We start from the raw sequence: 14,368 nt of genomic DNA, 5'->3' as shown, positions 1-14,368 counted from the left end.
AGAAAAACTAATACAGACCATGAGTTTCCCTAAATCTGGGCTATAAATGCTGTCTTTTTATCTCTTGCTGGGACCAATAAAAATCTGTCCCATTTAACACTGCTGCTGGAGAGCTCCCCAAAAAAATCAGAACAAACCACATGTTGTGCAATGCAGTGAGGTTCCCAGTTTTGAAAACTGTCTCCACTGCACACATCTATAATGAAATTTAATGAGGTATTTTGCTTTTTGCCTCAAAAAGTAATTGGAGATCTATTACCAATTGTACAAAGGAAGTCACATTTAATTATACATCTCATTAGTGTATTAAAAAAGTTTTTAATTACTTTTTATAAAATGGACATTTTATAAGTACAGGAAATGGTACCTAATGGATAATAACTGTTTTTGAAAATGCTAAATATCTCTCAAATCACCATGATTCTGGTGTAGTATGAACAGTTTTCTCTCAGTCCAAATGGTATACTCTGAATTTATTTTTACACAAGGTTAATGCATTTTCTGAAAGACAGGAGCAATATACAATATTTATTTAAAGAATTTCAATCTTTCTTCATTGTCAAATTAAAATTGACAGTAACTAAATATCACTTTTCTCTCTGAGTCTATTTCTGTACCATTCAAAAACACAGTAATGGTGGCTACCAGTACAGCAACAGCTAAAAAACCGTATTTCTCAAAGAAAAATCTTACTACATTGCTCTTTCTTACCTTTTATGTGCTTCTGTCAGTGACTTCTCTTCATTTTCTTGGTCTATTTTGGCTGTAAAAATAAAATCAAATAATTAGAAACAAGGTGAAGGATAGAAATGTTTTAGGATAATTTTAATTTAAATATGTCATGTCTAAAATACACAGAAACCACCTGATCCACTCATGTAGATCAAGTCCAAAAAAAAACCCAACCAACTGACACCCCCCATTCAACAAACAGCTCTACAAATAAAACTACACAAATTTTGATAACCCTATTTAAAAGAAATCCCAAAACCACCACCGCAAAAAGAAATTAATCCAAAACTCAAAGCCTTAAAATTAAAAGAAAAAACGAATCTTCCAGTAATCTAAACAACAACCAAGTGATGAAACTGATTTAAAACCAGATCTTAACTAATGATTCCAAAAACTCAAATAATATGGGAATCTGTCTACTGAGAGAAGGAAAAGTTAAGTAAAGAGCAGGAAGGATTCAGCCTCATAGCTTTTCTACAAGTTGCTTGGCAATTATAAATGGAAATTCTTCCCTTATCCATCTTATTCCCTTATCCCTTATCTTATTCCCACATCCATTGAAGTACTAGAGTTGTAGCAGGCCTGTATTGGAAACATGACTACTTTTATATGAAGGATATTATCATTTGGTGATCATGTGAAGGAAATTACAAATAAGAAACTGTCATTCCCACACACTGGTGAAAAAATTCTCTATTTGCCACATGTTCTCTCATAATTTTTGCATACATTTCCCTTAACTTAAATCACTGAAAGAACACTTAACAAAACATCTACTAGAATGTGCACATTAACATAGGCATCACTGATGTGCAAAGCAATTGTCAGTCTGCTCTGTGCATACACTTAGGTGAAATTTATATTTATGCAGTCATTCAGGTAATGCAACTTAAATCTCATTTAAAGTCTGCATGCTTAAGCAGAAAGCTTTTTTAATTTGGTACTTTCCAGACTGCTAGACTTCTGGCCTGTTAACTTGCAAGGGCAATTTTTTGATTCCCATGAGTCAGAAAGTTTTGAAATATGAAAAGGCTCTGAACTGTCCTGGTAACAAATGTCAGTGGTATAAAATTCATACAGAAATTTAAAAAAAGAAAACTTTTAGCTGTTTTTTATTCCAGTTTCCCTACATAGCTGTACAATATAAATTCACTAAAATTATTTTTCTGCTTTATAGATACATTGCCTTTGAAAAAAGAAACCTGATTTTAAATTTGTTGAAAAAAGCAAAGCAACGGCATAATTAGTATACAAAGATAATCACTGCTTTTCTGTTAGATTTTTTCAATCAACAGCAATTTACAAACATACACTCGAATAGGCATGTGAAATCTGTAGCAAAGATAGACAAATGGAATTTCCTTATACTTTCCTCAGCCACAACAATGATCAGAGCTTTGTCTAGTGCTGCAAATGCTTTTTATTTAGTAGCAATGTAGTCTTCCGAGCAGTAGCACTGCTGACTACTGCCCGGATATTTGCAGTGGGAAACACTGTATTTAGTAATCATTACTTGAAGACTTGGGCTCCACCACTGTTATCCTGAAAATGAGAAAAAAAAAATCCCAGCAAACCACAGAAAACTTGAGGGAGAGATGGGTAAACGTTCTCAAGGAAATTGAAATGCACGTGAATCCTGCCTGATTACAGGTTTCAATACCGACTTGAAACTTGGCCCAGATTCTTCAGAAGGTTTGCGAGGACTCACAACCCTTTTGAGTGAAGTTGAGCCCAGTGCTGAGTGAATTTGGGCTGACCTAGAGTTTTTCTTAAAAGCCTTGCATTGCTTTGGATAAGAAACCAGGTGAAATGTGGCAGCTTTTACAGAATTTCATTAATACTTGTTTTTTTTTTTTCATACTTCAGTCCTGAAAATCAAGGTATGACCAGTGAAAACGTAGCTCAAAAGAGAAGCTGCTGCACACAAACACTCTGGATGAAATGAGATCAAGTATCTCACTCTGCATTAACACAATAACTAACTATCTGTGCATACAGCTCCTAAAAGAAATGTTTCTATCACTGAACAATGCAATTTGGACTTCCTTCTATTAAAAAAATGCTTAGAAATAGAGACTACCATATTCCATCCTACAACAGTCTTGTATACATAGGTTGTATTCTTAGGATGTAAATCTTTTTATCACTTCCAAGATCAATGAGATGGAATATCATTAGAGTTGCCTTGTTTTAGGTTCTTTCTTCTTTATTTCAAATGTTCTGCACATTTTTACAAACAATTATTTACCCACCAGTAATGGAGAAAATATTCCACAATTTATTTTTCAGAAGAGTGTAAGCATAACATATTATCCTAAGCTTATCAAAGCATGTCAGAATATCCCCATTCTGGCACAAGTTCTTTTAAATTAAAAAAGAAAATTATTGTGGTCCAGAGAAGAAGAAAAGCAAAATAAAGCAAAACAAAACAAAGTTATTTCTTGTATCTATACTTTTAATAAATTAACAATGAAAAGAAATTCTAGAAACCCTAAACAGCAGAGATGCATATAATAGTGTCTTTTTTTTTTTTTTTTTAAAGTAATAAGTACTTATGCATAAGGCAGCTACTATTCCCACAGAGAGAGATTTCATCCTACATCAAATCACCTTTTGTTATTAAACAGAATATTGCAAGGAAAAGGATTTTCTCTGAAGAAGAATTTCCTTGTAGTTTCCTCATATCCAAATGTGATGATATTTTTAAACCTTCCTCGTTTTATCAAAAAGATATTATGCAGGTGAAAATCTAATTTGTAACCCGTTTGCATTATCATTTTTCTAGATGGAAAATGTTAAAGACATTATGAAAACAATTCTGCTTCCACAAGACGACAGGTGGCACCAGTGAAAGTGAAAATATGGTTTATACACTCAGATCTGTCCCTGTCCAAAGAAAATAACCAGATGACTGCTTTTGCACTAGACAAAGTAAACATCCAAGAGCTGTGCAAAATGGGTAGTTGAAGACATGCAGTGAAATTTAATCATGGAATAAATAATCCTCTAATAAAGGAAGAAAACTTCTGTTATCAAAGCACTAGAATTTTTACTATCACCTGGATACAATGGAATAACTATAAGATGTTGAAGCAGCTAGAGATCGTTATAGCTTGTGGAACAGGAATATTATCATCTGATAATGTAATATAATATCTGATTAGTCGTTATATGTACTTTGCTCTGTACTAATCACCTTATCGGTAAACTACTTCCAATTAAGTTTTCCTCTTTGAGCAAGGGAAATATTTTGTTATGATGGATCCAGTTGAAGTGTCCCAGAATGCATTATACTTCATCATTTCACTCAATATTATGCATCTCTATTATCTCTTCTTCCTCCAAAGCAGTTCTTCACAGGTGTAAACAGTGTGTCAAAGGCACTGGTTTGGCTTCTTCATTCTTGGCATATATCCATTAAGTGCCAAATGCCAGCTAAAAGGTGCCCACCTTGGAAGAACATTCAGAGGAGGAAACTGTACTTCCAGTTACAAAAAGAACACCTATAACAGGTGAAGTAAAAAAATAAAAAAAACCTATACCCAGTCCACAGTGATCATGACACAGTGATCATCAATGGCCAAGACAGAAAAATTAAATAAATCCTGGGATAACATGGCAGCTGACCATATCTGAGCACTCTCTTCTGCCTCTACGATTACTCTCTATCTTCTAGAAATAACATTCTTTCAAAAATATTATTATTTGATTTTATTTGAAAAACATTAAAAGAAATCTTGTAGTCATACACTATTCATATCTGCTTTCATATATATTTGGAATCCATTAGCTAATATAGCAGTGACTGCTTGCAGGTTTTCTGACAGATATAGGAATTTCTGCATTTGGGTTAGTTTTCTTCCCAAATATTCCATATTTTTTAGCTCATCATCTTTTCTAACACCCTCAGCTAAGAAATTGATTCTTGACACTAATTTGCTAAAGTATGTCCAAATAAACTGTTCCAAATCTATTAAAGACTATATCATACCAGAAAATACTATTTTATGCAATACACTGGTAATCAAAAGTAAGTAAAAAGTAACAGATTTTTATGTTGGCCTTCACATACTCTATATATTGTAGGGCTTTACATGCAGCTTTCATAATCATGAAGGCAAATATATTCTGAAAAATATATTTCAAATATAGTTGGAAAATAACTTTAGGTCATATTGAAAAAACATGGCCATCTCAAAACTCACAGCATTTTAGAGTCAAAGTGACCTCTAACAGAGTGAAGCTACCTTATCAACAGTTTACAACATGTAGTGATTTAGTTATATTTTCCCTTTTTAGTTTGAAAGCATCTTTAATGCCTTCTCGTTGGATGACATTCCACTGTTTGCCTGCTTTTTCCATTAAGATACCTTCAGATTATTTAAAGTTGGTCTCCTTTTAGAGCAAGGTCTATACTTCCTAAACACTTTATATATTTGGTCAAAAATCAAGTACATTCCTTCCTCCCTACGTCACTGCTTACCAAGTGTGAGGACTGTACTACATCCAAGCCTCTTATATCAATTCTTTTAACTACAGGACATATGTATCTCTTCAAAAATTACTCACATCAGATGTCCTAATTTCTATTCTATCACTTTTTTTTTTGAAGTTTGCTTAAACTTAGTGCTTGGTGTTTTATAACTGGGGCATAAAACTCAATTTCGTGCAGTTCAAAATGAGCTTTCAAACAAGAGCTCATAAATGAAGTCTAATTAACGGAATTCTCAAATCTTCTGTCCTTATCAGCATACGCCCACGTTCCAGAATGATACATGCTGTTGTTTTGTGTATTTGCTCTTCCAATTCTTCTTGATTAGGGTCCTTCAAATGTTACATATAAACTTCTACAAAGGCACATACATGAATAAGCATACTAAAGTGACCTATGCATTTATGAAAATCTGATGTATCTCACCAAATTGAATGTGAGAAATAGACACAGGCATTTTAGAAAATGCTGGTCTTCAGAAGAACGGTAAAATTCACTTTTCTATAAATATTTTTTTGTTTTCAAGAAGCCTAGAAGATAAAATTAAATGGGATTCAAAGGCAAGGATATAAACCATTGGTTAACCACAAATTGTCCCCTCTGACCTTAGTGGATCATTCTGGATGCTATGCTAAGTTCTCTGCAGAAATCAAGCCACACTGTGAATGAAGATAACTGCCAAATATCCCCTCATTTTCAATACAGAAAATCTTTCTCTGCTAGTCTCCTCCAAATTTAACCACTACTCCCTGTGCACAAAATCTGACTTTTAAAAAAGCTAATAACATGTATATATCTATTTTCTATATGTACAGACTATTTTCTGTGTGGACAGATATTGCAAATAACATCTGTTGTCTCTGTTGTTACTCCAATTTCTTGTTTGAAAGTGTGATACTTCACTCTATAATTTCTTCCACAGGATTAAAAAAAAATATAAAAAGAAATATTTGACTTATAACTAATTGGAAACTCAAGATATACAACAACTGTTTTAGTCTAGGATTATTGTGCTCCAGTGTTATATATATATACATATTATTAAAAAGCAGTAAAATTTATAGAAATCCTTTTTATGGAAAAAAAAACCCCAAAACAATCAAATAGAAAAGAAAACAATTACTAGTATTTTTACAAACCCTTGTTGGAGATTTACCAGGATCTTTAAAGATTTTGCATTTTCTTCCACACTGGTGAAGAGTGAATAGTAGATGGGGCTTTGAAAATGTACCAAATATCTCCACTGGCAGAGAGGTAAATTCAAAAAAGTCCCAACAAAACTAAACTAATAACAAAATCATGGGAAATTGATCTTTTTTCTTAAAAAGTGTATGGAACTGCAGGCAGTTCACCTGCCACTTCTAACCCAGCTTCATTAAGACCTAAGGTGCCTGACAGAGGCCATGAGGATACCCTCTGCAGATGCCTCAATCATGTCTAAGACTGACAGAAAATGGATATAGAGAAAATACCGGATGAACTACCAGCACAAGCAAGAGCATGCAGTTACTCTGCTATTATTAGGGTCTAAGGTCTACCTTCACAAGAGCTCTGTCGGTGCTTCTGACAAAATTCCCCTATTCTCCTTGGTAGTACATGTACTTTTAAACACCCTCAGGAAAGACCAAAATAACACTTAAAAAGTTATTTTTTTTTGGCAGTTAGCATACTATTCAAGACTTTTGAAAAACCTTGAAACAACCAAAGCAGAATAGCAAATAGACCAGAATCAACAGAAAGTTCCTGAGAAAAGTTTCTTTCTTCCCCTCCCCCTCTACCCCTACTCTCTTTTAGACTTTTGAATTTGTTTTGCCTCAATTTTTGGATTTTGTTGTTGCTTGGTCTCCATGAATGCCTTATTTAGTGTGGTTGGGGCATGAGTGGCACTAGGAAGAACTAAGCCATTTTAGATGAATACTATCAAAAAGGAAGTGCCTTTTGGGAAAGACTAAAGAAAAGTTAGGCAATCATTAATTTTTAAATGATGATGGGCTTGTGCTTAGTGGCTTTATGAAAAAAGCATACAACTCAAGCTGAGAATTGAATATGAAGTATGCAAGGGATCTGGTGAGAAAAATAGACTCAAAGCTAGCAATTAGTAAGAATTATTAATGTCCTTCATGCATAAATAAGCATGTATAGATAAGCATAGTCACACAACAAGCTGACCCGTTGGTACCTATTCCAAGAAAGTATTCCAAGCAGACCCTATAAGTCTACCCAAACTGCATTCAAACACCCTGAGAGAGCTTTTTGTTCCTCCAGAATTTTTTGTTGTTGGTTTGTGGTATGATCTTGACCCAGTGATTACTGTCTGTAGTCACCGCCTGGCCCCAATCCCTGCTGCAATTTAAGCTATTTCTGCTGAACCAGTTTCAAAGGGCTATGAGTAAGGAGATGCACGAAACCGCCATCCCTTCTGATCTCCCGATCTCTCTTAAGGGAATATCACATCTTCTCAGGTAATTGAATACAGGAATGCATCTGAGTAATCTCAGATGGAAGGCAACAAGAATCCTTTCATCTGCTTGTCTACGTCCTAAATCTTTTTGCTTTTTTCCTCTCTTTTTATTTAAAGTGTTAACTAGTATTTGTTTATAATTAGCTATGAATGTGCTTTCCAGTAACTTTCAAGTGGAGCCAGTTGGGTTTTTTTCCTTTTTTTTTTTTCCCAACAGATACAAAGGCTTTCCAATGACCCATTAGAGCTGTGTTGCTATAGTTTTGAGAATTTCTATTTACACCAAAAAAAGACCCAAGTCATTTGGATGGCTTACTATTGGGTAAATTCATGCTAAGAACGCCTTACAAGAGAATAAAGCAGGATTTCTTCTGGGAATCCTATCAAGAGTCTTGCATCCTTCTACACTTCTTATGACTAATTCACAAAAGATTGCCAGCATGAAGAATACCTGTTCCCCATTCCCCATTTTCTGAGATTTTTATGCATACAGGTAAGAGAACATTTAAATACATTTAAATTTAAACATTCAGACCCCAATTTCTTGAAGATAACTTGGGATAGAGCATCCAATATGCTGAACATTTTCTTAATGGTGTTGCCCCTTTTTTTTTTTCAAAACCTATAGATAATTATGTATAGTTTATACATAAATATTTATATTGATTCCAGCCAATTTTACTTCCTTATGAAATCATACCCTCACACAACAAGAATGCAAATTATGTGCTAGCTCCATAGATTGTGAGCAAGATTTATAGAAGCACAGCTTAAAACATCATTGAATATGCAAGGCCAGAAACTTGAACATCCTTAAAAGTAAAAAAAAATTAAAAAAAAAACCTTAATATTCTGTAAAAGGAGATTTATTTACCTTTGACTCAATATTTTTTATCAGCAAGTGGTCCAGCCACACTGCCAAAGTTGCAGAAGGCAAAGGCAAGGACTGAGATAATGAAGGAGAAGACTGGGTTTGAGACTAACTAAGGAACCCAAAGGTACACAAGTTCATGGGACCTGATGAGATTCATCCATGTCAGAGGAAGTGGCTAAGCGACTATCCATCATATTTGAGAAATTGTGGCTGTCCAGTGAAGCTTTCAGTGACTGGAAAAGTGGAAACACAACCCCCCATTTTAAAAAGGGAAATAAGGAAGATATGGAGAACTACAGCCCAGTCAGTCTCAAATCAGTGACGGGCAAGATCATGGAGCAGATTATCCTGAAAACTGTGCTAAGGCAAATGGAAAGTAAGGAAGTAATTGGTGACAGCCAGTATAGCTTCATCAAAGTGCAAAGAATGCCTGACAAATTTGGTGGCTTTCTATGATGGGGTTCCAGTGTTGGTGGATAAAGGAAGACTACTGATGTCATCTACCTGGAATCATACAAAGCATTTGATATCGTCCCACATGACATCCTTGTCTCTAAACTGAAGAGACAGAGGCTTGACAGATGGGACACTGGGTGGATAAAAAACTGGCTGATGTTTGCACTCAGAGATTTGTGCTTAACAGCTCAATGTCCAAGCAGAAAGCAGTGACAAGTGGTTGGTCAGAGATTGGTCCCAAAACCACAGAGACTGGTTTTGGGACCAGCACTTTTTAACAGCTTTGTTAAAAAGTCCCATGGACAGTGGAATTGAGGGCACATTGGGCAAGTGTGCTGATGACATTGTGCTGTGTGGTACAGTCAATACCACAAGAGCATTTTAGAATCTGCGGATGTCCCATCCCTGGAAGTGTTCAGGGCCATGGATGGGGCTCTGATCAACCTGGTCTAGTGGAAGGTGTGCCTGTCCATGGTAGGGGGCTGGAAATAGATGATTTTTAAGGCTCCCTCCAACCAAAACCATTCTGTGATTTGTGAGCCTTTGAAGGATGACATCTTTTGTCAGCTGAATTGAGAGAAAAATGGGACCCAAATCCAACATTTTAAAAAACCCCGAAACATAACAACCCCAGAAAATCACTCCATCATACTTAATTATGTATTTTTAGCAACTACTCACTGTAATGTTGTCATGTCACATTCACAGAAGTAAAATGCATTGTATTTTGTGTGGAGCTTTGAGCTTCTCACTTGATGTTCCCTGCTACTGATCTTAAATCCCACACTCAGGTCCAGTTAGGTTAGGCAGGAAACAGATGTAAAGTTAGCCAGCATACCTATGACTAAATACATATTTCAGGTAAAGATCCAGCAAGGGAATTGTTCACTTGTGAGCCTGGACTTCACAGTGCTGAAGAACGTGTGACATTGTGATTGGAGCTTATGAAAGACCTAAGTGCTCTTAAGCTTTAATGTCCTCTTATTTTTCATTCTCCATCCCAAGAACTATGTCATGAAAGAAATCTTATTTGATGACATTTTTACTGGAGAAGAGACTTAAAATATGAATTTTCTGCCCTACACAACTATCCGAAAGGTTTTTACTAATTTTTTCAGAGTCTTTTGAGTTTGATGACTTGTATCATGCTATTGTGATACTCATACATTAATCTGTTCTCATGTGATGACAAAAAACCTTTTTTAACTCTACCACACCTGTGCTGTCTGAAACCACTGTGATGCTTACCAAAATGATTAGAAGAGATCCTGTGCCAAAGGCACAAAACAGCTGACAGCCCCAGTCTAAAAGTCTGGTCTTTCATGGACTTTGAAGCAAGGTAAGGCTAATTCAGTGAAGCCTGTCTAGTGTTGCAAATGCAACACAATCCAAATTAGGATTATTATGTAAAAATGCACACCAATGGAGGTGCTGACATCTGAAGTAGGGACAAGTTTATATCATGCTGACATTGAACTATTTATCAGCATTAAGATGTCAGTGTGAGATTAAAAAAATACTTTCAGGACTCAAAGAACAAGTTTTAAAAGCTCCTGCAATAATTCAACAAAAAGAACACTAACAGAAAAATGTAAACATTCATAAAATTAAACTGCTTAAGCTGAATTCCTCCATCTTTTGTTCTAGTGAGTTTATGTTGCTGCTTCATATTCCTCCAACATTTTCTTTCTCTTTTCATTTTTAGCATTTTTTCCGCAAAAGGGAGAAAAAGTATTTTCTAGATTTTGGTAATGACTGTATTTTGGTAATCATAACAATATTTAAAGTGAGTGTCTCCACATAAATTACTAATATTCAACCTCTTAAAGTTCCATGCAATTTTTCAAAGAAAAACAAAAACACATTTATTCATACATCTTCCTATTTATGTTTCAGTCATATTTTCCTCAAATTATTTTCAGAAAAATTATGAACTACTGCTATGTTCTCCCTTATATTAATCAAATCATAAAAACAATATTTAAAGAAAATGGAATCTGCAAAATCAATCATTCTGGGTTAGAAAGGCCAGAACTAAGATCCTAGCAGCACTTGTTTTGCAATCATCTACAGTATTTCTGGAGCCAGGAACTTAACCCAGACATCTAAGATTCAGTATGATGCTTTAGTCTCATTCACAATCCATCATTTGATGATGCACAGCCTTTTGCTACTTGACTTAAAAGAACGAGTCACGACCAGCTAGCTGTTTGCAGCTACAGCGATAAATAAAACTCACTGTGATTTATACATTCCTTTACTAACAGTTTGGAAACTTGGTTCCTGAATGCTCTTCCAGACAAAAGAAGGAGATAGTTACAGACAGTTCAACCAACAGGACAATTTTAGCATCTTTATTCTGTAAGATCATGAGGATGTGACTAGAATTTAGGTCTGGAGAAGAGTCTATATTCTTGGGTCCAGCAGGACAAAACCTGGTGCTGGTATTCACTTACAATAGCAGAACACCAGAATTCTGCAAAATAAAGACTAGAAGGAACCAAAGATTGAATGGTTACCCTGTGGTCCCAAACTTAAAATCACACTGAAATAATTCTTTTTGCTTTTAAATGAACTAGCCAAATATCAGAAATTTTTGTTTTTACTTCTGCAAACAATGCTTGTCCCATGGCATAATATTTTTTCTAAAGTCTGAAACTAATTATATTGGCTTGGCTTCTTAATATGTTGTAGGATGATTTGCTCAGATTTAAAGTCTGCAACATTTTAACAATTTATAGAATCTCAGTGGAAAAGCTGAGATTTCAACATATTGAATCTTCCCACCTCACAAACAAGACTTACTATTCCGAGGGAATAATGGTTGCTACCTTCTGCCGTAAGTTTCCTTCTTTATCAAGCTGACAAGAATGCACAGCCTAGACAGGATCCCAACAGCGAACAGCCAGAGAATGCTTTGCACTGCCAAGTTAACCACAGCAAAAACCTGGGGACTACGAATCACTTGTGGTTCATGCACACACAGTTCCTTCAGCATGAGCTGGCTAACCTGTCCAGTGGGGACAGGGTTAAAGGGTTACTAACTGCTAATGAAATTCCTCTACAAACTGCATGATAATTAGTACCCTCAGCATTCCCCACTGTCTCATGTCAGACTCATTTTCACTGTGGAAATAAGTGATTTCTGAAACTTTCTAAACTTTCTGAACCGATAGATGTAATCTCTCATGTATTTACATCCCCATCTATCCACAGCTACATATGGAACAATGGAGACAAGGTTCCCAAACAGAGCTTTGCTTTCAACCCCTCTCCTTCAAATTGTGATAACTTGTGGGGAATAACTCAAAGACAGAAAATGTGACTATATATGCTATACTGGGGACATGCAAATGTTAAATTCCTGCTGGGTGGTATGAATAAATTTTCATTGGAAAAGGACAATTGTTTTATTAAACTTCACAATTATATATTACATATTGGAAATGCTTAGATAAATGGTTATAAAAAACTAAATAAGAAACAAAATAATTTTGAAAACTGTATTTTCTGAAAAGTTTTCTTCAATACCCTTTTTTGAAATAGATTTTCCACTTTTATTTTTTTTTCCTTTTTAAACTGTATGGCTATTGAAAAGTTCAGAAAAAAACCCTGACATTTGTAAGAACAAGAGAACCGCATATACATTTGGTGATTTGATGGGATTGCAGTATGGGAACTCAAAAAGAAGACATGTAAACAAGAAGAGAAAATGTAGAAGAAAACAAGAGAACCTGGAGGTTTTGAAGCACACAGACTCTCAAAAATCCAGTGCATAGGATAAATCATGCTTGCCAATATCCACTAAGCCAATGTAGGAAGGAGAGCACAGGTAATTTAACCTTCTGTTAAGTATATTGATCATTTTAAGAATGATCATGAAGTCCCTCAAGAAAAGACTGGCACCCCATCACTAATTTGCATATTTTAATGCACATGGTGATTGTTTAGCTTTCTCACTTGGATAAAAAGGCAAATACTGTACAGCCTTCATCATGTATAATACTACCATTTTCATCTAAAAAATTCATGATTCTGAACACATTCTTGCCTCCTCCCCTTCTTTAGCTTTCAAATGAAACCATCTTTACAATCAAGCTAGTGATATACAACCTTGTTGTTTCACTGATGAATCTAATAAAAGTGTTAACATTAAGAAAAAAAAAAATTTAATTAATACATCATTAGCAACAATCATCTAGACTAGTTGCAGTAACATAACTCAGTTATCTAGCTGTGTGTGACATTAATTATTCTTATAAAGCATGGCCTTTCTAACCCCTTGCCAAGGATATTTAATTTGGTGTCCAAGTTTTCTTGCCTATGGGAAAACCATTTTCCATTTTAGCTGCTTACAACATGTATAAGTGAATATGCTGTAAGTAACTAGCTACTTTGAACTTTTGGGTCCCATTATGCACACAAGTTATCTACTCCAAAAAGGCATCACATAAACATGCCAAATTATTCAACCTTATGAAAAATGCTTTTCATCTGAATTATAAGTTAAAACTTTTTCTGACTTTAGAGAAACTGGAACTTGAAAAGATAAAAATGTAAAGCTTGATTTTTCTTTGCCCAGAGCATATGTTATATAAACAAAAATCCCCAAAAGGTGCCAAGAATTGTCCCTCTGTTTTTCTAAATGATCACGTGTGCAGTCTAGCTGAAAAGACTCATCGATTATGTCTACACAAACAACAAAAGCCCTTAGAAAAAATATCTAGATCAAAAGCCTGTCAAACACTGAACAGGAAAGAGAAATCCTGCTTTAAACATGGCCTCTTTCAAGTCGGAATTCAATCCCATGAAGTAAAAACAAAGGATTTCATAATGAAAGGTATTTAAATTACTTTATTTTTGGAACTTAACCAGGAATTCTTTTTTGCTATATGTTAGCCTTTGTCTTTCTTACTTTGGGACAGAATTCTGCATAATATGCCCTACAGTTTTAAAAAAATGTAGAAATTGTTTAGTCACATTTTACTGTGTTCACAATACACATTTCCAATTATTTTCATGAAAATGAGACAGTGATATTTTTACGGACATTATGGGTTTCTCCTTTTGTCAACTACCCAACAATATACACTATTAATATGGGAACACAGCAAAGCTCTTAATGGATGTGATGGATATACTTTTTTTTTCCTTCTCTTTTTCCTCACTGTCCTAAAGCAGACCCGTAATCACAAAGGAAATTGCATATCCTTGCAAAACCAGATCACTCTACAGCATACGTAAAATTATATTCTGGAAAGTTTAGCCAGAAATCATAAAATAAGCATAAGTTAGATACTTTTAAAAATACGGTTTCTAAAAGGAAAAAACCACAATTTTAACAGATTTTACT

General features: G+C 34.8%; 1 protein-coding gene across 2 annotated transcripts in view; it reads right to left on the bottom strand.

The window, feature by feature from the left end:
• Nucleotides 1-14,368, bottom strand: part of FMN2 (formin 2) — a 158,883-nt gene that overhangs the window by 33,311 nt on the left and 111,204 nt on the right. For both annotated transcript variants that reach the window (XM_088053660.1, XM_005518511.2), the window contains exon 16: nucleotides 712-763. In XM_088053660.1, coding sequence (XP_087909786.1) covers nucleotides 712-763 — 52 coding nt within the window. The remainder of the gene's footprint in view (nucleotides 1-711; nucleotides 764-14,368) is intronic.

This window comes from Pseudopodoces humilis, chromosome 3 (genome assembly GCF_049639895.1).
Source record: "Pseudopodoces humilis isolate 2021_Gansu_Grassland_sample_001 chromosome 3, ASM4963989v1, whole genome shotgun sequence".
Lineage (NCBI taxonomy): Eukaryota > Metazoa > Chordata > Aves > Passeriformes > Paridae > Pseudopodoces > Pseudopodoces humilis.
This window is presented reverse-complemented; position numbering and strand designations above follow the sequence as displayed.